Consider the following 25,635-nt stretch of genomic DNA (forward strand, 5'->3'; position numbering starts at 1 on the left):
GTTTGGAATAAGTCCCAAATGGTGTGGACACACCGGTAAAGAGGCCAAAAAACAGAACTCTATGTTTTTCCAAGTTCAAATCCCAAACGACTTTGCCACACCGGTCAAGAGGCCAAAAAACAGAACTTCATATTTTTTCAAAGTTCAAATCCCAAACGACTTGGCCACACCGGTAAGTTTTTTTTTTCTTCTAAGTCCAAATCCCAAATGACATGGCCACATCGTTTTGGGCTCAGTCCAGACAGTGTGACCAGACCGTTTGGTGTGCAATACGAATGACCTAGCCGAGTCGTTTAAGCCTCGGGTGTTCGAATTTTCTCTTTTAGTCCTATATATCACTGTATACATGCATAATTACTACATGTATAATTACTACATGCATAATTATGTTTAATTTAGATTTACCTTATTCTTATTAAATGCATCATCATCCATTCCTCTATTTTCTTCACTTTAACTTGTTCTACATTTTCTTCTTGAATGGGGTCACTTGGAACTTGTTCTACATTTTCTTCTTGAATGGGATCACTTATAACTTGTTCTACATTTTCTTCTTGAATGGGGTCATTTGGAACTTGTTCTACATTTTCTTCTTCATCTTCATGTTCTAAAATGGGGTTTCATGTTCTCCAATAGGGTGTTTATTAGTGTTTAGTGTTAGTGTTATATATATTCTTCTTTAGGGTTTAAGGGTTTAAAGTTTTTTATAGTGGAAGAGAAGAGAATAGAAGAGAAGGGCTGAAAATATTACAACAAGTTAAATTCACATTGGTTTGGGAGGTGCCCAACACAAAACAATTTTTAGGGCTAATGACATATTTGTAATAATCACAATATGGGGTCCGGTAGTAACGAATACCAAAAAAATTGATTATGATAAGGAATTGAAGAATTTGAAAGAAGACTTGAATTGGTAAAAATTCGAAGCTACCTGATAAGAAGTAATCTTTAGAATTGTATTGTAGATGAAGGAGAGAGTGCTGTCAGGTATCTAAAAAATGTTTGTCCTCTGCCTAAAACTCTAAAATCTATCTGTTATGGCCTATATGCCCTATAGCTAGAAAACATAGCCTGAATTCAATTCGATATTTTCCAATGTCATAATTATCTGAAGATAACACAAACCAAAAGAGAGTCGTGAATGATCACTCAACGCTAATATACTATATTAACTAATTAGGAAGACAAGGATTAGTAAAATTTAATTAAAATGTGAAACATCGAGAGAAATAAGAAATCTCTTTTGAATGCAATATGTAAATCCCCAACTATTGCAAATTTTACTAGCTGTCTAGCTAAAACCTCAACATGTGAAAAAATAATTACCAAAATATTGCCAACGCATGGTCTCACTCTAACAGAAAGAATCCTCTGTTTGAATAACTATCTTCAATACCAGCTTCCTATTAACACAATCCTCTTCTTGCTCTAGTACCTGTCTCTTTTCGTCTATTTCTACCATGTATCGATCAGTTGTTCGATTTCAGATATATACCTTAGCATCAGAGAAAGCGGTCTCCATTGAAGGTTGTGGTCTGTTTGTTTCTTTAAACAAACAAGCATTTTGGCATATCTTTTGTGGGGAGAGTCTGTATAGTTTGGCAATTTACGTCGTACAAAATCAGCAGTTCATTCTGTGGTTCGTATACTATACATGTGCCATTTATCCCAGGCGGAGGTGATAGTGTCTTGGTTATTAGTGGGGGTATGATGCAGAACGACTTGGCCCAGGACACATTCAAACCATAATCTTTCATCACCCATGCCACAATGCCACAGGGATATCTGCAAAACACGCAAAGAAATCCGTCCAATGCTGAAAGTATTGTACAGTCATAGCCACCAGCATAGTCAGGCGTTGGTACCTTTCGAATGTTTTCACCCGCCATATCGTAAGCTACGACATCTGTACTATAGTAAAGTCTCAGCCAATGCAGATATACCAGTTCCACCTATTCTAAAATCATCGTAATAGTCCTCATTTATTGTTTTGACTCTCCATGATTTCTTGCTCAGTGAGTATGTTTTGAATTTCTCAGATGCAAAAAGTATAATTTCATAATCATGAAGAGTTGCATTATAACCGAAGCCAGACCCTTTAATACTCGAATCATCAAGTATTCTTAAAGTCTCCTTGCATTCCATATGCATACACTACTCCAAAACTTATAGTTATAATTGATGGATATGCAAAGCAGACCGTTACAACAACCCAGAATATCAATACGATTTTGTTCTACGTTTACCTTAAACGGTGGATGAATCACTAAATCCTTATTCATTGTATACGTCCTCGTGGATAAATTCAGGAGTCTATAATTTTTATGCTTGCTGATAAAAGTAGGACCTGAAATTAAAGCATACCATGATTTCGACACAAGCCTGAATCTTGCAAGAGACGGCACTGGTAGCGATAACAGTATGATTTCAACGATCTCTGGTGGAAAAAAGTTAGACATCCTCTTCCACTTGGTCTTATAGTCAACTGGTAATGGCAATGCAAAAAAAAAAAAAAAAAAGTAAAAAGAGGAGTAACGTGGTACGCAACTTGTAAGATGGAGTCTTCTTTTCTAGGGTTATGGCCTTATGGGTATATAAAAAAAGGGTTTTCCATTCTGCTATATATATCACACGTGAATCACACACTTGACAACTCAAGTGACAAAACACACGTGTTTTAAACTTTGAATATAAAGTCAACCAGACAGCCACTAAAAACGAAAACTAGTTGGGAGCTTGAAAGACTTGGAACACCAGAAAACCAAACATGGAGATTTCTGCGACAACTAGATCTCTCCATTTAATCTCAAAAACATCATTACCAACATCTTTAGCTTCAGCCAACTCTCTTTACTTTAACAATGTGTCAAATGATCTGTTGAAGAAAAGCAAGAAGAATTGCTTGAGTTTAAAAAGAGCTAGAGCTGAAAGAAATGGATTTAACTGTAGATCCATGTTTGGTCTTGGTGTTCCGGAGATTGCTGTGATAGCTGGAGTTACTACTTTACTGTTTGGTCCAAAGATGGTACCTGAGCTTGGGAAAAGTATTGGTCAAACTGTTAAAAGCTTTCAACAGGTTTGTTAAAATAAGTTTCTTATATTCATTTATTTTATTATTTTATTTTTTTAGTTTCTAGTGTTTAGATCTTTGGCCAATAAGATTTTAGTTTGAAATGAATGGAAGTATCAAAATTTGATTGAATTGGAGTGAGTGGGGACTGGGGAGTATTAGAAATGGAATGTGAGTGGTGATGATGATTGAAGATTCAAACTTGAAACATTTAATTGATTCAAATACTGAAAGACAATGATAAATCATTGATGGAGGGTGCGATTTTGGTGTGGAATAGAGTAAGGCCAGTTTGCAAACAATATGGGCATGAAATTTAGTTTTACTATTTAGTTTAACTAGTAAATGGGCGCGTCGTTGCGCCTTGTGAAGATGGTTAACTGTTTATTCTCTCTGGGAAGAATGATCTCTGTTAAAAGAAAATTACTTTGTAGTCCAATACATTTTTGAGTTGTAAGTATTATTTTTGTTTTGCCAATAAATATGAATGCTGTAATAGAAAATGTAGACAAAGCAACTGATGTTATGAGGGACAAAATATAAGTACAGACAAAATTATTCAAAAAGTACTACATGGCAATGTGAGTTTTATCCCCTGGCCAACATAATTTTAGATTTTTCACGCTAACATTAAATACATTTGAAAAAAAGTACTCCACATCCTGTTTCCATTTAATGGAGGATTGCTAGTACATAAGTAAAGTGGCAGTAAACAACTAATTAAGCAATAACAAATGGAAGCTCCAAAGAAGTACAACAATGAGATCAATTGAAGGTATTCAATATTGACCTTGATGCTCTTGGTTGTAACACTTGGCTTCTTCCCAATACTATACTATGATTGATTGATGTCTCATGAGGAACTGATGTCTCACTACACCAACAACAGCGTAGGTAAGGTCTGGTCTCGTAATAGTGAGGGTCTGAAAGAGGCGGCTTCCCACTATGATTGATTGATGTCTTTCCTTCTTCAGCTTTCTTCCTACACCTACAGTGAAAGAACTGATAAGATTTCGTGAAAGGAAGACTCAAACTATCACAAGCTTTGGACGGGGGGAGGGACAGCAGGGGAGGCTTCCACTTTTCAGAGGTCCACCCCAACCGGCGGGGAGGGCGCCCTACCAATGAGGAGTGTGAAACGTCGGTTTCTCTGGCTCTAGGTCTTTTCTTCCATATAGCCAAAATTTGAATTCTGAGAATTGCTAGGAGATCTATACTATGCACCTTTGTTGATTTCTAATCCTAGGATCTTGAAACTTACCCGGCGAGTCCTATCCGTGTCCCCTGCTTCATCAGAATTAGAAGCATCCCAACTTCCGCATTTCACACCTCTGATTTCACACAGAACAAGAATCAAATGAATAAATAGACTTTATTGAGTGAAAGTAAAGGCGCTTATGTTACCTGAACATCTGCAGCGTAGATTAGAACGGAAAGGCTTAAACTAAGGATTCCATCTACAAAGAATGGCCATATAAAAGAAAGGAAGAAGACACCAGAACCATGTAGTTAACGTGCCTTCTTCAATGGCTTACTTCTAATCCGGGATAATCGATAGCCAAGGATGAGTTGCCTCACCCCGGGCACCAGAGACTGTAACAGCGCTTTAGCTCTTCCATGCTCTTCGGTCCAGCTAATGAGAAAACCTTTCCTCAAGTTCGCGAGCGAAGAGAGCTCTCTCCTCCCTCTTCTAACTCCGCCTCCTGGGGCCAGATATCCCATGATGAATGGAAACAGAACTGCTTGCCTCTCCTACTGAGCATCATCTGACCTTGACGGAACGGAATTAAGCAACATTGTCTAGGCCTGAAAAATATAATCAGTAACAAAACCACTGATATTCTAAACTGAAAAGATAATATCGGCACATTATAAACAAACAGATTTTACTTTATGAAACTGTAGGTTACACCAAATTAAAGTTACAGTATATTAAACCAACATTATCGCGATAGCTAAATGCATATGAAAAAGTTGACAATCAATTAACACATTCTACGAAGGCCAAAATATTAGGGATTAAACTTTACATAACACAATCCATGGTAAACACAATTTAGAATCCTTTCAAGCCTTGATTCTACTGAGATACTTTTGTTCCGATCCGTATCATCACACGTTAATACTTGGCTTATATTCACTATACATAACTCATTGTGAGAAAAATATATCGAATAGCCCTATTCATTTGTTAGGAAGCAAATGGAAACAAAATCATAAATATCGGAGATGTTATGCAATCATTGTAAACCCTCATCATCGAATGCATAGCAAATAACATAAACATCACATAATCATTTCATAAATCAGTGCATGATAAATAATGAAAAGGAAAAAAAACCCTTAAGAAGCAAAATTACTAATCTCCATATTCTGATTAGGAAATGTTATCAATGTTCAATTGGCGTTGACTTATAAAAGTACCATTGTCATTGGAGCAATAATTTCTTCATAACATGTCATTTATGTGGATCAATAAAAATGCATTGGATTAGAATATCCACAGCTGATAATAATAGTAAAAATAAATAAAAGTGTGTCATATAATCAAGTAAAGGTTTTCAAATTTTAGCAATACATCCAGGGATGTGACGATTAGAAAGTTGGGAACCAAAACAAATACTATATGTCCGATTTTTTTATAAGGGCATAGAAGACCGTTACCTTCTGATCTGAAAAGGAAAATTGGGAACGAAAACAATCCTAAAGTAATCGTTCCCACCATAAACTGCATGTAACAGAACACCTAGCACATCTATGAAACCCAGTGCTTTTCCTTGCTGCCCTTTGTGCATCAAAGTGGTTTTCTTGCATGCATGTTGAGATTGTGATTATCTGTAAATAGCACAATCAATCAATTAATGTAACAATGCATTAAAACCAAGCCTAAATGCTTGTGAGAACTTGTAACCTAAATTTATGTGATTGCCAGGCACATCTAAAACTTCGATAAACTTGTGTTTATAGCCTAATGTTGAAATTTGGTAAAGTGCATATGCGTTTAATCTGTGAGCACGGGATAATTTATTCAAGGATGATGATAATGCAAACAGTAAATGACACACGACACCAAGGCCCTGTTTTTCCACATGACATAAATCTTGGCCCCTGCACAGAAATACAGACAAATCTTGTGTGGAAAATCACTAAAAAAGAAAAAGACGGACAAAAAGTTAAGCATGAATGTATACTATTAACCCTGTTTCTAGGAAACACTCAATTCATATGTTGCAAACAAATCCTAATGACTAAGTATCCTAAAATTAAGTGTAAACAAAATGAATGTGCGCTAGTGGTATATAATGAGTTATTGTAAGAGAGTGCACAAACACAACAAATTTCAGTGTTGAGAAAATCATATAATAAGCCGGGTTCAGTCAACAAAACAATTATTGCCACTAAACAATTTGAACCTATAATGTGCCTATATAATGAGAACTTCTATATATTTTCAGTTCTATTTAAGAAGATGAACCAAAAACCGTGATTTCCATTGGCTGCCATTTTTCGAAAAAACAAATAAATCACAACCTTGTGTAGGGAAACCAAACACCCACGGTATACTATATACAGTAAATTAGAGAACAATTTAGTGTGGACAATATATAAACTTAAAAGTGAAGGGCCATAAAGGAAGAAAAAGTTAAATAGGCTCATTATTAAAAGGTAAAGCCATTGGCTAGCCTCGCCTACATACTGAATAGAAAGGCAAGCTGTGCAACTTTACAATGACTGCTATCACTCTAGTACAATGACTAATACCATCAAACTAATGCACATGAGCTGCCTTGATACTACATAAAATTTTGAAAGGGAAATGTGAAAGGAAAATGCTATGTGGACTTTTATTAAACTACAAACTCTGTGAAATGGATTTCGGAGATGAGCGTTTGCAAATTTTGAACACCATTGTAATTAAACGTGCCTTCTACCAGTTTTTATTTCTTTATCTTATAAGACATTCTATGTAACAGAAAACTTATGACATTTGTCAGTATAAATAACAACTAAGAGAAGAAAAAGAAGACAGAGATATAGTAGTACTTACCAGGACATAGCAAAGACGAAGGTGAGGCAGAAGCAAAGAGTAAGAGGATCACATCATTACTTGCAAATTTATGATCGACTGTCCAGAATCCCATTTTGAATGACACTATTGTAATTAAACAGTCCTAACAGCCACCTGTGTTTGACAAAGCCATTACACCCCAAAAAAAAGCGAAGCAAAAATACGAAAAGCCTCAAACCGATTTTGTGAAGCATAAACTGATTGATACTAAACAATCTTGTTTTGTGAAGCCTCAAAACTCAATTGTAACTAAACATAAAAAGGGTGGACAAAAAGCTAACCATGACTGTCTACTATTAACCTTGTTTCTAGGAAACTCTCCCAAAATGAGTTCTTCTAAGAAGATGCACAAACACAACAAATCATATAATAAGCCTGGTTTAGTCAACAAAAAAAACAGATTGGTGTCGAAACTATACAACATGTAAAATGGTATAATGTCTCCCCGTTTGGTATATCTAAAAAAATCACCAAAACTCACCATATGGTAGTGAGGGTTTCTAGATAAAAATACTTAAATGTTCAGAAACATACCTTGTTCAAAAAATTTGTAAGAAAAGAAGACAACTATTTTGTTCCTCTTCACACTTCAACTCGTACCGAAAAATTAAATAAAGATAAGGCATATCTTATATAAGAGGTAATTTATCAAACAATGAAATTTCCATGAACCAAAACGAAATGGAAAAACAGAAAATAGAGATGAGAAAATGATACGCTTCACTATCTAAACTATACTCTGTTGTTCTTCACCAAGTTTGCTTCGCGCGCTCTAGGAGAATAGTTGCGTCCAATGATGGATACCGTAAAACTCAAAAAAAGATTCATGGCGAAAGTACATAGTGTTGTTGTATTTTTTTCTTCTTTGTTTTTTTTTTTGGGAGAAGAAAAGGAACTTAACGGGTTTTAATTGGGAATATTGGCCAAACGGTGTGTCGGTTTCGCGAAATTTGGGTCCAAGAATTTAATTGACCGATTCTACTAAGTATCTCCCCATCAAACATCTTCTCAAAATCAACGAATTGAGATCCCAAAAATATCAAAAGGGGATAGAAGAACGTACCTTAAAATTTTAAACGAAAAGAACTGAAACAATCCCCGAAGCAATTGTTCTAATTGTAGGAAAATTGCAGACTTAAATTTACAAAAAGATGATCAAATGAAAAAGATTATTAGAAAAAAAAGAAGAAGAAAGTCCTACCTTTGATTCTGAATATGGAAAACAGTGTTTGATTTATGTTAAATCCGGGAGTTTTGTAGACAAGAACTTTCGGGTAACAAGGAACTTAATTGGGGAATATCGGCCAAACGGTTTGTTTGTTTTAAAAGATTATTTTTTTTTTAAATCTAAAAGTAGACAATTAATCTCATGAATGGAGAAGACGGACATTTTTTTTTTTCAATTGGAAACTCCGAAACGGTGTCTCTGTTAAGACGGTGTCTCTGTTCGCCTAAAGACATTGAATTTAATAGTCCTGGTAATACTTTAAATTACCGATTTACCCTTCAAACCCTTTCAACGAAAGAAAAAAAAGTGGCTATCCAACTTTCCAGTACCGTTTGGATTAAAAACTTTGGTTTAAAACCGAATACGAGGAACTAATTGAAAAATCCAGTATCGGCTTTATATATAAGATATTGATTGAGCGAGATAAATGTGCTAAGACTATAGGAATACTTGACACTAGTTTATTTGTATGAATGTATGATTGATCCAAGTTCTGACTATCAGATGAACCGATTTGCTGAACATTTAGCATAAACCAAGCCAATTTGTTTTTGGTTCATGTATTGTAAAGTCGGTAAAACCTTTTGGTGATGATACCAAAGGTCCAGGGCTCGGACCCGCCAGTATCAAAGAGTTACTGATCACATTTAAAACAAGCTTACCAATAAAAATAAAATAAAATAAAAAATAAAAACTAGTTGTTTTGCCATTACTTTTTGACATCTAAATCATGTACACTGACTAAGAAATAGCTTGGACAAGTTAATCTACCCTGATTTTGCAGAGCCTATGTAGTTTGCACTTTGAGCCTTTTCCAATGCAATAAGCTGAAGACTCCAGATGACATTTCTATGGACTAAGTAGTCATTGGTGTGTTATACTACTGTAATTTAAATACTGGTTCTCTTTAGTGAGCAGTTTGGGGGCTAGGTTATTGTGGCACAGTAAATTGTTAAAAAAATCAAATGTGTGGTATTTGCTTCTCAGTATAGCCTGTATAAACATAAAGGGTTTCCTAACAGTAAAGTACTCAAGTAGGAGTAATGTGATTTGTAGATTAACATCATTATTAAGCGTATTCCTACAATCTTAAAGCTTATTGGATTTACACTGGATCAGACTAATTACATCATGATGTGTTTGTTTTAGTTTCTTTTTGGAAGTTAATATTACGTGTTATGTGTGTGTAATGCACATGACGTTATTGGTCTTAAAAATCTTGGTTCAATTGCTCTTTAGTTCTGCTTTTGTTCTTCTAGCTTTACATTGATTCTTTTCCCTCTCTTGCTAACCCCACATTTTGTGATCGGTGATGTAATATCAATGGCAATTTAGGTACCTTCTAGTATAAATCTAAGTATCTTATCCTGTTATAACTAATATATGAATTTTAAAGATTGTAGTAGCTCCCTTCCAGGCTACAAGCTAAGAAACTGCTTAATAGTAGAACTGTTTATTGACACGCACGTGCAGGCAGCCAAAGAATTTGAGTCGAACTGAAACGAGAATCCCAATCTGCAACGGAAATCGCTCACAGAGGTGGTTGTAAGTGAAGAGCAACAGGATGCCTAGGTCTCAAGCACTGTGGATGCTATGTAATGAGACCATCAAAAGTTTGATTGTTGTCAACTTTACACATACTCAGACCCTAAATGTTGTACCAACTACAACAAGAGAGTAGTCCCTTCTTCCATTTCAAATCAGTGTTGTAAAACCTTAATAAGGAACTTGATCCTTCCATGACTTATAATTGTAGTTTTAAAGCTTGGTTCATGACGGCATTCAGATTACTTGTTTCTGTAGCTGTAACGTGTCAGTTTGAGCGGTTAATTCAGTATCCATTCCGTAGTGTACCAAAAGGCCTGACGTTGTTCACAACTGACATGTTTCTGTGCTATCATGTATTAACAGCTGCGTGCGGAATGCCTAGTAGTACTAGTTTGGTCACATCCATACTTGTGTATGTGTGACGCTCTCTTTTAACTGAAAGATGTAACCCAATCACCTATCAAACTAGGAATCCCCACCAGATCTTTGAGAAACACTGTCCAATACTAGAGGATGATCACAAAACTTGGATTCTTGCAAGTCTTAAATGAACGACGATGGCTTATAGGTAATGCTCTATGTTTCTGTAAATTTAATCTTAAATGAACGACGATGGCTTATAGGTAATGCTCCATGTTTCTGTAAATTTAATAACTAGTGTGTACAGGAAATTAGCAGGTCACCATTTTGAGGGGTTACAGTCAAGGTTTTAACAAGTTACAAGGTTGTACTCATTACAATGGTTAAGAGTGCTGCAATATTCTGACCATAGACTAGGTGCATGCATTCACTATGATTGTCACAAAATGAGAGGAAAACTGGAAACCTGCGTATTTCTAAATCCACATAAGACTAGTCGATAGAGCGGACTGCAGATTCATTATGGACTGGGTGTACATGATAAGATTACCAATTGACTAGTTTTATGTTCATAATTGTTTTAATACTGCCGAACTCTACTTATACGAATTCTAAAAAGAACTCCACTATGAAAAAAAATGAATTAGAAGCTGATATTTGGTGGAGATGTTCTCCCACAATATAGATTATTCTTAGAAAAGATCAATACATTTGAAGATGTTATCAAAATTTGAATATATCAAAAATATGTCGACTATATTAAAAATATCATCAATATATCAGTCAAAGTCAATAATATTCGGTCAAAATGGTCAATATAGGTCGGAAATCAACAATTTATATCGAATATGTCGTATATATCGGTTGATATATAATGTTATATTGGAAATCGCGAAAATATATTAGGAAAAATTGGGATTGATATTCCGGTTAAGATATATCGAATATTTCCATCCTCGGGATGAACAAAAATGAGATATATCGGGCGCATATTTTGGGACTTAGTTCCTATCAAGGAAAGCCCTCTTCCGGAGATTTTGCTTCTCTAGTAGCTTTGCCATGCCACTACCAACAATCTACACCGTCTGCTCCCCATCCCGCTATCTGTAACACACAAGTTTACAATTGAAATGGTGAATACCTGATTAATCAATTAGTGATTGCCCATAAAAAGGCATCAATGCTACCACATACTAATTTACCTATTGTACTATCGCCTGCCGATATGCGAAGCCAACAGCTACTGGTTTAGTTGTCACCTGATAAACGATTGAGTAATACACATTAAGGAAGAATAATGACCTCCACTTTATCTGGTATTAGCACTTAGCTATAGGTACACATAACACTAGTCTGGAAAATTCAGTCAATGACCTACCCCAAAGGGATAGATAGGAAACATAAACTATCCTCTCCTTAATAGCTAGGTTAACTAAAGTATTAAGGTTGTTGGTGCCAGGCATTATCTATAACATAAAACAAGTCATAGAAATTTCTAAGTAGCAAGTCTTGGCATCTTGGGTACACTAAAACAAGATTAAATACAAGTCATACAACTCGTCTGATTTTTGAAAAGGAAGGGTAAAGTTTAAGACAAACCTCCTTAATTTCGAAGAAGTGATTGGACCTTTGAGCTTACGATGCTGAAAAGTTTGCACCAGTAACACAACCCAGCTCACCTGTTCAAGATAAACCGTGATTAGAACCATATATTCGAAAGTAATTCTCTGACCTAAACAACAGCAAACGCGATAAATACAATCTTATGGTTATAAACTTGATATTGTTAAATTTTAAAAATAAATTAGCTTGAGATGATGTACCAGGGAAAAATATTATCAAATAAATAAATTAGAAGAATGCTGAGAAGAGAACCAGTATGGTGCTGAAGAAGGATGAAATTGGTCAGAAAAAGTCCATGCAATGAGAAAAACACTGGTTAAATTTTTTTCTTCTTCTTTTCACTATTGAGACAATCGATGGTTATAGATGAATCAGCGCATTTAACACATTATATGCAGCGCTTTTAAGCTAGAAATCTCAAGGGTGCAGTAATCATTATGAGGCCATTCCCCATTCTGAGAAGTGCGATTTGAATGGCCACAAGTTAGCATGAAACCGCTCCAAACTTAAGCACAGCATATTAGCAAGCCACTATCTCAGTAGTGAACCAGTCAGCTCTATATACTTTCAAACTAGTTCTCCTTTAGACAACGACTGAAGCCATCAACTTAGGCAAACGGGGGACAACTTCTCCCTCAGATACACCTAAACACATCCTTATTAAGCCATTAAGCATGTACTTTTAATCCCATACCAAGCTAATGTTGCTATAACTAGTCAATAGAATTTGACAAAAGGAGATAGACATGAAGTGCTTTGTCTACCAACTCAAAGTGTAATGCGAAGATCAAGACCTGAAGACCAACAAATTGGATGGAAATCTAAACAGAAGTATAAATCCACACTGGAAATAAAAAATGGCAAGGCTAAACAATATTCAATAAGAACTACAGTACACAAATCCTTCACAAGCTTCCAACAATAGGTTTCATCTGCTCTGTTGGTAGTGGGTGTTGTCAGCAGTACCTGGTGCAACAAAATTATTTGTTGGAGAAACATTGTGCAAAAGTCAATGTAACAGATAACTGTATATGTAATTTATCAAAACAGGTTTGAGAAAAAGAATTGAAAAGATTGTGCTGAACAAAGATACTAAATCACCTTATTGAGTAGTAAATGCTACAGTCTTTACCTCTATGCAATACACAATGCATGACATAATAGGTTCAAACTCCAAAACTTCCTACATTGTACTCCTAAGAATACAAATGTCAAGTAACATATATAGGTATAGATGTGATAAAGGGATCATATTTTTTTTGAAACAAGAACTGGAATCCAAACAAAGAGGGAGAAATTGAGGTACAAGATGGAGAACATACTATCTCGCAAAATGTTGTTCTTAGCAGCTTCCCTTTCTCAAGGTTTCAGTCTCCTCTAGAGGAACATCTGGAACTACTAGGCCTGAGACAAAAGTTGGACGAATGAAGTTATAATACAGAATCGGACAGAACAGAGAAAAGTAAGAGAAAACTGTTAGGAACACTCTACACTATTGTCATGTAAATGGTGTTGTACACCCGTGGACATTAAGCCACAAAACCTGCTCCTAGACCATGAGGGGAATCTCAAGGTCTCAGATTTTGGTCTTCTTGGCGTTACAGGAGCCCCATGATTAATGGTCTCCTTCAGAGGCGCCTGTGGTACCCCGGGCGTATACAGCTCCTGAAGTTGGTTGGCAGGAAAGGATATGCTAGAGCAAAGGCTGCTGCCTGGCCATGTGGAATCATCCTTTTGCATTTCTTGCTGGGTTTATACCTTTTGATGATTCCAACCTTGTAGTTATGTCCCACAAAATTCATCGCCAGGAGTTTGAGTTCCCTCCATGGTTTAGTAGACCGTAAGGAGGATAATCTCAAGGCTCCTTGATCCAAATCCCTGGCGCCAAGGATGTGTATTGAAGAACTCATGGAAAGTGTTTGGTTGAAGAAGTCTTTATCTGAAACTAATCTTTGTGATTTGGACACAACCTCCATCCAAAGATGAGAAAGTTGATAAAATTTCTAAGTCTCAGTCGATGAATGCTTTTGATATAATTTCAATGTCTTTGGGATTGGATTTGTCAGCACTTTTTGAAAGAGGGGAGAAGAAAGAAAAGAGATTCACATCAACCTCGTCCTATGAGAGGATTCTCGAAAGGGTGGAGGAAGCTGGTGGGAAGTTAGGATACAATGTTCAGAAAAGGAAAGGAGCGGCCATAGGGTTGATAAAGGGAAGGTTAACAATCTTGGTTCATGTGACAGAAGTAGCTGAATCACTCTTTCTAGTGGACTTGAAAACAGGAGACAGAGAAGATGTAGAAGCAGAGGAACTTTACTGGGGAGACCTGAAAGACGGGTTTGGTGACATAGTCTCTTGGCACATTGAGGGAACCTAATGATAACCTTGATCTCAGAGAAAGTTGTACATTGGTGAGAATGATTGTTTTGTGGAAATGGTTTTACTGCAAGGCAACTCAGGGGAGGAAGGGGAAGGGGAGATAATCCCTTGTCATAATGCTGTAATATACTTCTAGCGTTTCTTAATAAAGTTTTTCTTTTGTTTCTTGATGATCTTGATGACTTTGCTTGTTATAACCAATACTAGATTATAGGCAATGCCATGGTACTATCTCACTCAACTGGAACAGTCTATCTTTTTTTAAAACTGGTAGAGCATGTACTAAGCCAACCTGCTGTTAGATGCTGATGAAGAAACAGAGAATAACAATACAAAAGACTTCCTCTGAGCTGAGTGCTTATGTCTATTGACCATTGTTGAGGAGGACAAAAATGAAACTGTTTACTTGAGATATTAATGCAGGTAGCCATAACCTCAAATCTATCCTAAAAAAAAAAAAAACTATTAAAATAGGAGGGAGAAAAAAATCTTCTACTTCAAACTAGATTCCACCAGTTAATATCAAACAACAAAGACAAGGTTCAAGAAGCTACTTGTGAAATTAGTTCTAAAAGAAGTTGAACACTAACAGCAGAAACTCTTAAGTGTAGTTTCCAAAGTTCCAGTACGCATGCAAACCAAATTAACTAGTATAAAGCGTATGATTCTTAAATGTTTTCCACATTTCTGCACGTATGAAGTGCATATTAAACAGAAACAGACTTCTTTCTGGTTAAAGATCATCTGTATTAGCTATATGTTTGAGTCATTCTATAACTTACTGAGGCAGAATACTGAAGATACTTCAAAAATACACAAGTGCAAATTGTGGAAAAAGAGAATGCCTGTACAATGATATTCTGCAAATGCTAAAATCGAAAATGTATAATCATTTGAGTGCCAAAACAGAGAATGATGTACAACATTGTAGGCACAAGAAACCAGTGCATTCATAGAGTTCTAGACCAACCGCGTTTACTTGGTGTCTAAAGATGGACATCTACTAAAAAAATTGACAACTATCATGTGTAGCAAATGGATATCAGACTCCCAAAGGACAGTCCATAGAGCATCAGTTGTTTATGGTAATGCATAAGTTCACTTGTTGACAAAGGTAAGGGGTACCATACCAAGCTTAACCATCTTTATGGTCTAGAGAAATTGTACATCCATTTTGAAATTCTAAGATCTGACCTCTTTGTACCACTGAACTCAGCTTCCCTTTACCATCCAATTAGTCCACAGCAAAAGACCAGCAATTACTACCAGTAGGATACCTGGTTCATGAAATATTTTGTTTAGTGAAAATCTATTGGCAATTGCCGTTTAGTTACAAGATAGAAAAGAAAATGCTCCTCAATACTGTTTCTTAATTGATTTTAACAATAACCGAAAATTCAACCAAGGACAACTTTCCTACGCGTTATAAGCCCTCCATTATTTCTGTTCTCTGATAGTCAAGCAAAATCAGTTCTAAATGATGAAAGAGAAAGCATTATACAGTGAAGAAACTGATCATTTTCTTTCTTCACGAGTCACAAAGTACTATAACATAACTCAGAACATGCTTTACTAATTTCGCAGTATACACTTTAGAAAACTGAATTACAGAGTACAACAATGAGTTGTGTAGACTTAGATCAATTTTAGCCCATATTACGAACCTCTTTTTCGAAGAACTCTGTCTAAGATCTCTCAATCTTTATCTGAGAAACTTTCGTCCATGCCTAAGGCTCGTAGTATAGAGCCACCATTGTATTCCTTCACCCAACTTCATATCTTGCTTCATTTCTGATGAAAGAGTGCAAGTCATAGGGACAAGACAATTTCCAAGCATCATCATCTATGCATATCATAGACCAAAGAGTCTTCATCCATGCTTGTAACCCAGCTTCAGCGTTGTTCCTCCTTGTCACTTCCAGCTTACTGACAGCGTCCTTTGATGCTCCAAACCTCACTAGAACGACCCCGAGAGACCTGAATGTAGAATCATCAGGTTGGATGCTTGATTTTATCATCTCCCAGAACGTTTCCACTGCTTCATTCAATCTCCCATCTGATCATTATAGACCAATAATGCTATTATAACTCAAATTACCAGTCAATAGTCCTAATTCACGATACTATTCAAGGATTGCAATTGCCTTTTCAATTCTTCCAACTCTTCTGTACATGCATAGCATCATTGCATAGGAGAACTCATTTGCACCTCCTTTTTGCTTCAAGTCCCCAAAAATTTCTTCCGCTTTTGGGGACCATACCCGCTCACTGTAGAGATCAATCATACAGTTTGAGGAGTAAAACGTCAGGACCCTCAGATGATCTTAGCAATTTGTAAGTTTCTTCCGCTTCTTGCAAGAAACCAACCTTTGTGTAGAGTTTGATCAAGGAATTGTAGATTACAGGATTACCACATAAACCTGAATTTCCCATCTTGTTGACATAATTCGCAGCTTTTTCGACACTTCCAACATCAGCAAATGCATTTATGAGGATCCCAAAAACAAATTTATCAGGTTGCACGGCAAAACCAATCATCTCTGTGAATAGTTCCTCTGCCATGTCTAATTGACCTAGCTTGACAAAACTTGAGATCACTGCACAATATGGTATGCAATCAAATACCAATCCCCTTTCCTGCATCTTTCTGACATACGGTGCAGCAACATGTGGTAGATCAGCACCAGATAGAATCTGTATGAGAGAACTATAGCTGCATTTATCAGGTAATAGACCAAGTTTTTCCATACAATCAAACGTTTCACACGCTTTATTGTATTCTCTCCCTATTCCATAAGCCTTGATCATAACATTGAATTCACGACAGTCAAGTTTTTCCTTTCCTGGCAACAGATAAAAGCTTTCTCAGCTTCCAGAATGTGGCCATGTTCCCCAAATGCATCAATGCTGGCAGAATAGCACTCTGAACTCATCTTTCCCTTACGATGATATCTTTCAAACCAAGACCCGCGACTTCTGGAGCATCCCAGCTTCAATGTACATTCTAGTTAAAGCAGACTGCGTGTACTCGTCAATCTCGAAATCTAATTCATCCATCTCCAAGATAAGGTCTTCAGCTTCACCAACCATATGCCTGATAGAAAAGCATATAAAAGTGCGGTAACTCACATAGTCTGGTTTGAGGCCATTTTCTTTCATCTTTGAAAAGTAGCTCCCAGCTGCAGTTATATTGTGATGCTTTGCATGTAGAGAAATTAGAATGTTGTACGTTCTTGTGTCAGGAAGACATTGAAGTTCTTCCATCTTCTTTATCAATGAATCAACCTCTTGAACTTCCCATTGTTCCCACATATGTGAATCATTGTATTGAAAGTTACGATGGTGGGGACAATTCCTTCTCTCAGCATCCGTGAAAATGTATCAGATGCATCTTGGAGTTGGCCAGCCTTCCCGTACATATCCATTAAGGTATTATAAGTGTAAGAGCTGAAAGTTACCAAAGGTTCAGACCTGGTATTATTAATATCAGCAATTTTGCCTCTACCGTTAATAGGTTTACCTGAAGACCACTTCTTGAAGAAGTTTTCAGCCTTTTCAAACTCCCCCGACTTCTTGTATGTTTGAACAACGATACCCATTGTTACCTCATCAGGTTCCATTCCCTGCTTGTTCATCCTTTCAAGCCAGAGAAGAGCTTCTTCTCTAAGTCCACCTTTACTATAAACATCAATCAACGTACCATATGTTGAGTTTGTCGGGGCTGTCCCATTAGCTTGCATTTCATTCCACAGATTCTCCACGTGATCCCACTTCCGTGCTTTACCAAGAATCCTGATGATGATATTGTAGTGAATCACATTCAGCTCATAACAACCCTTTCTCTTGAACCAATTAAAAATCTCAAGGGCCCTTTCCCAAATGACTTGTTCCTTGAGTATTATGCTCCTCTCCTTGTTATTCAGCGTCTTCTCCCATGGCTTCAAAGCCTCATCTAAATCTTTAATTGTGTCGAGTGCTCGCAAGATTACCGGAAGGCATCCCCCATAAGATCCCCATTTCAATAACGGTTTAGTTTCTTTCTTTCTCTCCGAAGAATCAAATGCCCCACAGCTCCTACCAACTTTCTTATCCTGGTCTTGAATTGAAGTCGAACCATTGAAACCAGGTCTAACAACATCGTCACTTCTCCTAGTCTGTATTTTCCTATACACTTTACTAATTCTCTTGTTTGCACCATTTGGAATTTCAACAAAATTCTGTTCTCTAACTCCACCCAAAAGCAGAGGAGGAGTTTTAGTGGAAACTACAACATGGAGACAACTAACATCCATTTATCCAATTTCACAAAATTCAGTACCTGGTTATAACTTTTGAGTCTCCCTCCATTATCATCATCATCATCATCACCAAGTCAAAACTACAAATACCCAATATAAAAAACTACCTAAAACACCCCTTATCCCAAAACTCATAAATTTACAAAACCACCCTCGCATTTAATAACAATCGAAGGACAAAACAGTCAACCCACTTCCTCCCTGTAAATATTGTCCATAAACATGGGTAAGTAAAGTGAGACGAGCTTAAAAACCCTAAACCCAAAGAAAAATGGAATCAGCATCCCCATCTTCACAATCAATAAGTTCGGCAGTACACAAACGTAAATTACCATCAACACCCTCAACAAATAATAATTTCCCAACGAAAGATGATGTTAGTCCACGTGGCATTTCGGAATCAGATGATGAGTCAGATGAAGAGGAGGAGGAGGAGGAAGAGGAAGAGGAAGAAGAAGAGGAAGAGGAGGAAGAAGAAGATAATAACAATGAGTCGATGAGAGTTTTTACCAGTGCTAGGTTGGAGAATAATGTGAAGAGGAACATAAAGATGAAGACTGAGAAAGTGAAGGAAGAGAAGGTGAAAGAGAGTAATGGTTCGATATCGGGTATTGTTGTGAAAGAAGATAATGTCAAGGGCATTTTTACTGAGAATTTACAGACTAGTGGTGCTTATAGTGCTAGAGAAGAAAGCTTGAAAAGAGAGGTAACTGTTTAGTAATTAATATTTAAGCTTTTTCTTTCTGTAATTATTACCAAGTATGCCTAGGGGAAAATGTTTGTTACAGGAAGAAGCAGGGAGGCTCAAGTTTGTGTGTTTTGCGAATGATGGAGTTGATGAGCATATGATATGGTAATTCGTTTTCTCTTGTACATAATTTATATAGTTAAGACTTTTCTTTTAACTCTTTGTCCTCTTTAATTCCCCTCAGGTTAATAGGATTGAAGAATATATTTGCTAGACAACTACCTAACATGCCCAAGGAATACATTGTTCGTCTTGTTATGGACAGGTGCGCTCTGTGTATCGTTATACCTTGTTCAAACGTCATAGAATGTGAACTGCTGATGATTGTCTTGTTTCTAGTATACATACCGGATACATGACACTATTTATTTCTTTGAAATTTGATACTTTACCAACTCGGGTATGTGCTATATTTCTGTGTTAACTCACACGTATACTATATAGTGTGATCTATTTATAATGAATTCTATTCATATAGTTCCCTTTGTAAATTTATGTGTGCTTTTATAATATGTTGCAGAAGCCACAAGTCCGTAATGGTCATAAGACATAATCGTGTTGTTGGTGGCATAACATATCGTCCATATATCAGGTAAAGTAAGTCATCAAAATTGATTATCCATTGAATTTATTTCTTCTACTCTTGTTTGCTGGGAAGGGTTGTTTCTCTTAAATCTGTGGAGGATGGACGTCTAGTTTCAGTTCTGTTTATAATCCGTTCCACCGACTTTTATATGGATGCTGTATCTGTACACGTCTATTGGGCTCATCGGTTATATTCATCCTCTATAATGTCTGATATAAGCTAGCATTCCCATATGTCAAATTTTTCTGTATCATATGTATGCGTAATAAAGTTATAAATATCTTGAAGCAAAAATGTCTCAACATTCTTTGGACTTTCGGGACAACTTTCACCTTCCTGTCGAGATCTCAATTGGTCCTCGACCAATATATTACAGCACTAGGAAGTTCAAGAGGTCTGTAAGACGCTGAATTTTCTCAGTAACAGGATAGGCCCTCACTAATTAAGGTTCAACATATCGGTTCCTGAGAATTCATTCACTGGTTGAAAGTTGACTGTAGAGCGCCATTCCTCTCTCCATCATGTGGTTGTTTGGCTCGAGCTTAACAATGGACAGTTTAGAATACAGCTATGTCTTTGAGGACGTGATCATGTCAATTAAACTTCTCCTTTTTTGTTTGGTCGAATGTGTTGGAGGACCTAAAGTACATCCCCTTATATATCACCTTAGTTTTATATCTTAATGATTTTTGTTTACTTGCTTGCATACTTGTCCCTGACTCTTTGTCGTTCAATTTGCGTAGTCAAAAGTTTGGGGAGATAGCTTTTTGTGCAATCACATCTGATGAACAAGTAAAGGGTTACGGCACAAGACTGATGAATCACCTGAAACAGCATGCTCGTGATGTTGATGGACTCACTCATTTTCTAACTTATGCAGACAATAATGCAGTTGGATATTTTAATAAGCAGGTCTGGGTTGCTATAAGTGCTTTCTCCTTGTTTTTACATGCTTGTACTTTATAATTTGTTCAATTTGTTGTAACATGGAATGTCTGCTAAACTGTTTCTGGATCCATCTAGATGTAAAAATGGAAGGTATGCTTATAAGAATGTGTTATAAGGCGAACATGTTGAGAGAACCCATTTAGGACATATGAATTGTCAACTGGAAAATGAATCCAGCTGTAGCCACAGAAAGATCTGTCTTAAGCCAACCTGCTTGGAATGGGTGGATCTTCTTGCCTTCTTGGCATTTGAGTAGACAAGTGTTTATAATTAGATCTCTTATTTGCTAGTTCATGATTTACGATTTTCCTTTAATCCCTAAAAACCAATTTGATTGCTTAGCATTTTTAGCCTTTTTTTTTTTAGCATTTACTTCATCTTTCTGTATTGAAGTTCTTGGTTCTTGTAGCTTTTGGGCGTCAGTGCTTTGCTTAATGTTTTTTTTTTTTTTTCTTCCATTGTTAAATTTGAAAGTTTGATTGGTTGATGGGTATCATGAAATAACAATGTTTTATCATTTGCAGGGTTTCACGAAAGAGATTAATTTGGACAAAGATATATGGCAAGGGTATGATTTATGTATCAGATTGACAGAGATTTAGTATTATAATAATAGTCTGTTTTCTCTCGGTAGAATGTCTGGCTTGATACTTAAGCATGTTGGCATAATAGTTACAATATAGAGGAAATTCTTTTCAGACTTTATGAGCAAGGTCCTGAAATTCAAAGTTTCCTCTGTATTGTTTATTGACTTGGTTTTATTTGCTATTTAATCAATCGAAAAAAAGAAAAAAAAGAAATGAAAAAAGAATAAAAAAGAAAACTAGTTGTAAAACCTTTCTGGAAATTCGTTAATTTAGATAAGTGATGTGATAATTCATTCGAAGTACCTTCCTATAATAGAATGAGCAGCTATTATAAAACAAAGACTCCAAAAGTTATTGCTTTCATCCTTGTTTTGTCAATTTCTTGGTTTGACTTGTTTATGCTGTATACGATGTAATTCCGAGTTTTTCATCTGGTTCATCAACATTTGATTGACAAGTTGCAGGTATTTTTTTTAGGTACATTAAAGACTATGATGGAGGAATACTTATGGAGTGCAAAATAGATCCAAAACTTCCGTATACTGATTTATGGACAATGATTCGCAGACAGCGGCTGGTAAACCTAGTCTCTGCTATATTCAGTAAAATAGGAAAGTCACATTAACATAAGTCGGATGTGGTCTCTCTTACCAAAGGTAGAGCTCATAGACTTAAATGTAGCTAAGCGGATACTCTCCTCTGCATTACCCTCTTCATATCTATTCAAAAACATAGTTAGTATTCTGAGTTAGTGTTAAAGTTAAATAAATTGGCATAACTTGTATTGGCAATTTGTAAAAATCTAACCCCAGGGCAAAAACAATATGGTTATGTTTCCCAAAGAATCTCTGACGCTCATTTCAGAAAAGTAAATATAAAAATAAAAAGTAAGAGGAAGTGAGGAACTGTTCAGCTTGTAAAACCTATATCATATGTAGTGGAAAACTTAAGAATTCAACAAACAGTTGAATAAGCAGATCTGTGAAGTCCATTTGTCTGTGCAAGTTTGAAACTTGAAAAATTTAGCACTGATTCTAGAATTTAGGTGTGCATTGAGCTTGGATGTAGGAGGAGTTAACAGGACGTTTGTATTGCTCCCTGGTCATGTTGGTTGAGTTTGAGCTTGGGATTGGGACATCAGTTTATGTTGAACACATTTATCATATATGAATAGATTCATATCTTCAAATTTTGATTGTTATCTACGATTCATGCTAATTCATTCCAGGTGTTTCATTTCTTGGTAATTGTAGGCAATTGATGAGAAGATAAGAGAACTCTCAAACTGTCACATTGTTTATCCAGGAATTGATTTTCAAAAGGTAGGGTATGACCATTTTACGAAGCTGTACCTTGAGCCCTATTATATGATTTTTTTTTTAAATAGTCGTTAATTTCGTGCCAGTTGATTTTATTGTCTTTCAGTTTTAAAGCCACATCCAAAAGCCATGACTTTATTGACATTTTGTTGTCGTATATATAGTATTTGAAACCTTTCTTTCCTTATCTTTTTTGGCAGAAAGAAGCTGGTATCCCTAAAAAGCTCGTCAAAGTAGAGGATATTCCTGGTTTAAGTAAGTAGATCAATCTCTATCTTTCTCTTACATGCATATAGTGTTTAACAGAACAAAGTAATAATTTATATCAACAGGAGAGGCTGGGTATACTGCTGACCAGTGGGGCCATTCACGTTTCCGAACAGTAAATGCTTCTGTGGATAGTGCCACCTATCGACAATCATTGAATAACTTCATGCGCGCACTTTTGAAGGCAGGTTTCTTCTCAATTTTCTCAGCTTATGTTTATTTATTTTTTCTTCTTTGTTTTGTTTTGTATTGTTTTGCTCTCTTTTATGGAATATTGTCCAACTGGTACATGTTATAGTTTATGTTTTGAGGTGTCAGCACATTGTTATGATCATAATGCCTGTTTCCATCAAGCATGATCACCTCACTGGTTTTCTTTCGTGAACACAAACTAATTGAAATAATGCAAATGCAATTTTTTACTATTTTGTCTAGATTACTTGAGAAACTGATGATTGTTGGTGCTCATGTGTTTGAAGTTCACGACGACTATCTGTTTAAGTCTCCAAAATAAAGAAATAGAGTGAAAATTGTGTAATTAGAACATTCATATATATATGTAGAGTAGGTTAGTTTTTATCAACTAAATAGCCTTCATGTGCCTGTGAACAGATGATGCATGACCATCCTGATGCTTGGCCCTTTAAGGAACCAGTTGATGCACGTGACGTGCCTGATTACTATGACATAATAAAAAATCCAATGGGTAAGACATATGTACTAGATGAATGCATTTTGTTTCTCATATTTCTGTCATAAATAACTGATTTTATCATGTGCATGTATCATGTGACCTATTTTCTTTAGGCTGCTTATGTCATACTTGTAAAATATTAAGAGACACTGAATGAGCATACTCTTTTTCAACAATTTCACTTGAAAAAAGTTTCCCTAGGTGAAGGATAGGAAATTAGGAAATATTGTCAATGTATCTATAACACACAGAAGCAAAAAAGACGGTTTTTCTTTGTTCCGCTGTTTGAGTGATTTTTTCCCCTCCATTTCTATACAATTGTATTTATGTTTCAGTTCATCTCCTCTACAATGCAGATTTGAGGACAATGTCGAAGAGGCTAGAGTCAGAGCAATACTATGTCACATTTGAGATGTTTGTGGCAGATATAAAGAGGATGTTTGCCAATGCTCGCGACTTATAACTCCCCTGATACTATCTATTACAAATGTGCAACCAGGTGAGCTCTTTACTCAATTTCTTTATATATTATTTCATTTTATTGGTCTCGTTCCTGCCTAAATCGCATTGTTTTGATGCATAGACTGGAAAAACTTCTTCTCGCTCAAAGTTCAATCAGGTATTCAAGCTTGTAGCAAAGTCCAGCAGTAATGGATTACACAGAAGTCAATTCATACTTCTTTGTCAGAAGGGATATGGTAATAATACTTTGGCCTTATATCTAGTGCTTCTTCTGAAACTCATAATAAACTACATGCGGTTGATGCCTGTAGGATTACACATACACATTTTGATTTGGTAATCAAGGAATGATGGTATTGATTATTTCTTGAAAGACACTTTCACCTGTAAAATTCATGGTTTTGATGTATCGACTATGTCTAAAGATGAATTCTGCTCTCTTTGCAACTTTGCAGAGGGTATATCATTGTTTTTTTTTTTTCCTTAGATTCCCTGAAGTCAACAAGCAGTGGAGCACATATTAAATCAAGTGCTACAAGAGTTTAAGATGTGCATGGTCCATCAGTGGTCAAGAACTGAACAAGAATTGAACAGGAACCCATTTACACGTATGGATATCTTACTGCAAGTATGTCGTCTTCGTTCCTTACCTCTGAGCAATGTACATGTTTGGTCAATAGTGACTGGATTGGCAACGAGATTCACTCCATGAGAAATTAGTGTTGTATTCTTTATGCTCAGACACGGAATAAGGAGTCATGCATATTGAGCATTGTATTTAAACAACGTGTATACGATTTTTCCAAGCTGGTATTTTGCGAGTGTTGTGCATCTGCTAGAATGTAAGTTATTCGGAGAACTGAGTATATAACAGACCCTATTTATGGATCATTGCTGAGTGCTAACACAGTGCAATCACCTTTTTGACCTCATTACTTTTCTCTGTTTTCCTTGCTTTTTGGACGTTAGGCAGGGTCTCATTGTTGTTTTGTGCAGACCATTCATTCTCATCTGGAAAGAGACCACAAAAGTCTTCTCGAAACTCCTAATCAAGCTTGAATCTGGAATGAAACAACCTTAAACCCCCAAAGTTCGATTTTGAAAGTTTTTGGCGCATCCGCTTACATTCTAGCAATTCAATCCAATACCTTGCGACATCATCTCTCCACTCTTCTGAGAGTTGCTTAGTGATAGAAATGGTTACAAATTAAAGCTTAATACATGTATACCAATTTTTCATCTCCCTGACTGGTCTCCTTATAAAATTTTCATCTTACTGAGCATTGCTCACGGAGAGTAATGGCTAGAAAATTTGAGCACATATTTTGATGACATCCTCTTCCAGGATGAATGGAGTTTCCGATTCTTTGTTCTTGTTTTTTGGTTTTTTGGCCAAATATTCATCGCCAAGTCGTGAGCCTTTCTGCCTTCCCGCTTCTAGCTCAACTT

General features: G+C 36.2%; 1 protein-coding gene and 2 pseudogenes across 2 annotated transcripts; 2 read left to right on the forward strand and 1 right to left on the reverse strand.

Annotated features, from left to right (window-relative positions):
- Nucleotides 1–2,767: 2,767 nt before the first annotated feature.
- On the forward strand, nucleotides 2,768–14,443 carry LOC147499927 (CBL-interacting serine/threonine-protein kinase 4-like; annotated as a pseudogene).
- LOC147499928 (pentatricopeptide repeat-containing protein At3g23020 pseudogene) lies at nucleotides 14,301–18,569 on the reverse strand (annotated as a pseudogene). Its single transcript, XR_015196125.1, has 3 exons — nucleotides 15,942–18,569; nucleotides 15,472–15,554; nucleotides 14,301–14,718 (listed from the first exon to the last, which is right to left on the reverse strand). The product of XR_015196125.1 is annotated as a pentatricopeptide repeat-containing protein At3g23020 pseudogene (transcript).
- A 277-nt stretch (nucleotides 18,570–18,846) lies between these two features.
- Nucleotides 18,847–25,077, forward strand: LOC147499929 (histone acetyltransferase GCN5-like). The gene is given in 16 exon segments (XM_086561672.1): nucleotides 18,847–19,281; nucleotides 19,364–19,428; nucleotides 19,508–19,588; nucleotides 19,844–19,915; nucleotides 20,653–20,821; nucleotides 21,382–21,425; nucleotides 21,922–22,021; nucleotides 22,698–22,766; nucleotides 22,964–23,018; nucleotides 23,096–23,214; nucleotides 23,643–23,736; nucleotides 24,081–24,178; nucleotides 24,180–24,223; nucleotides 24,308–24,317; nucleotides 24,319–24,422; nucleotides 24,642–25,077. Coding segments are annotated over 15 exon segments (1,512 nt in total). The 3' UTR covers nucleotides 24,376–24,422; nucleotides 24,642–25,077.
- Nucleotides 25,078–25,635: the final 558 nt, after the last annotated feature.

This window comes from Coptis chinensis, chromosome 5, assembly GCF_015680905.1.
Source record: "Coptis chinensis isolate HL-2020 chromosome 5, ASM1568090v1, whole genome shotgun sequence".
NCBI classification, from domain to species: domain Eukaryota; kingdom Viridiplantae; phylum Streptophyta; class Magnoliopsida; order Ranunculales; family Ranunculaceae; genus Coptis; species Coptis chinensis.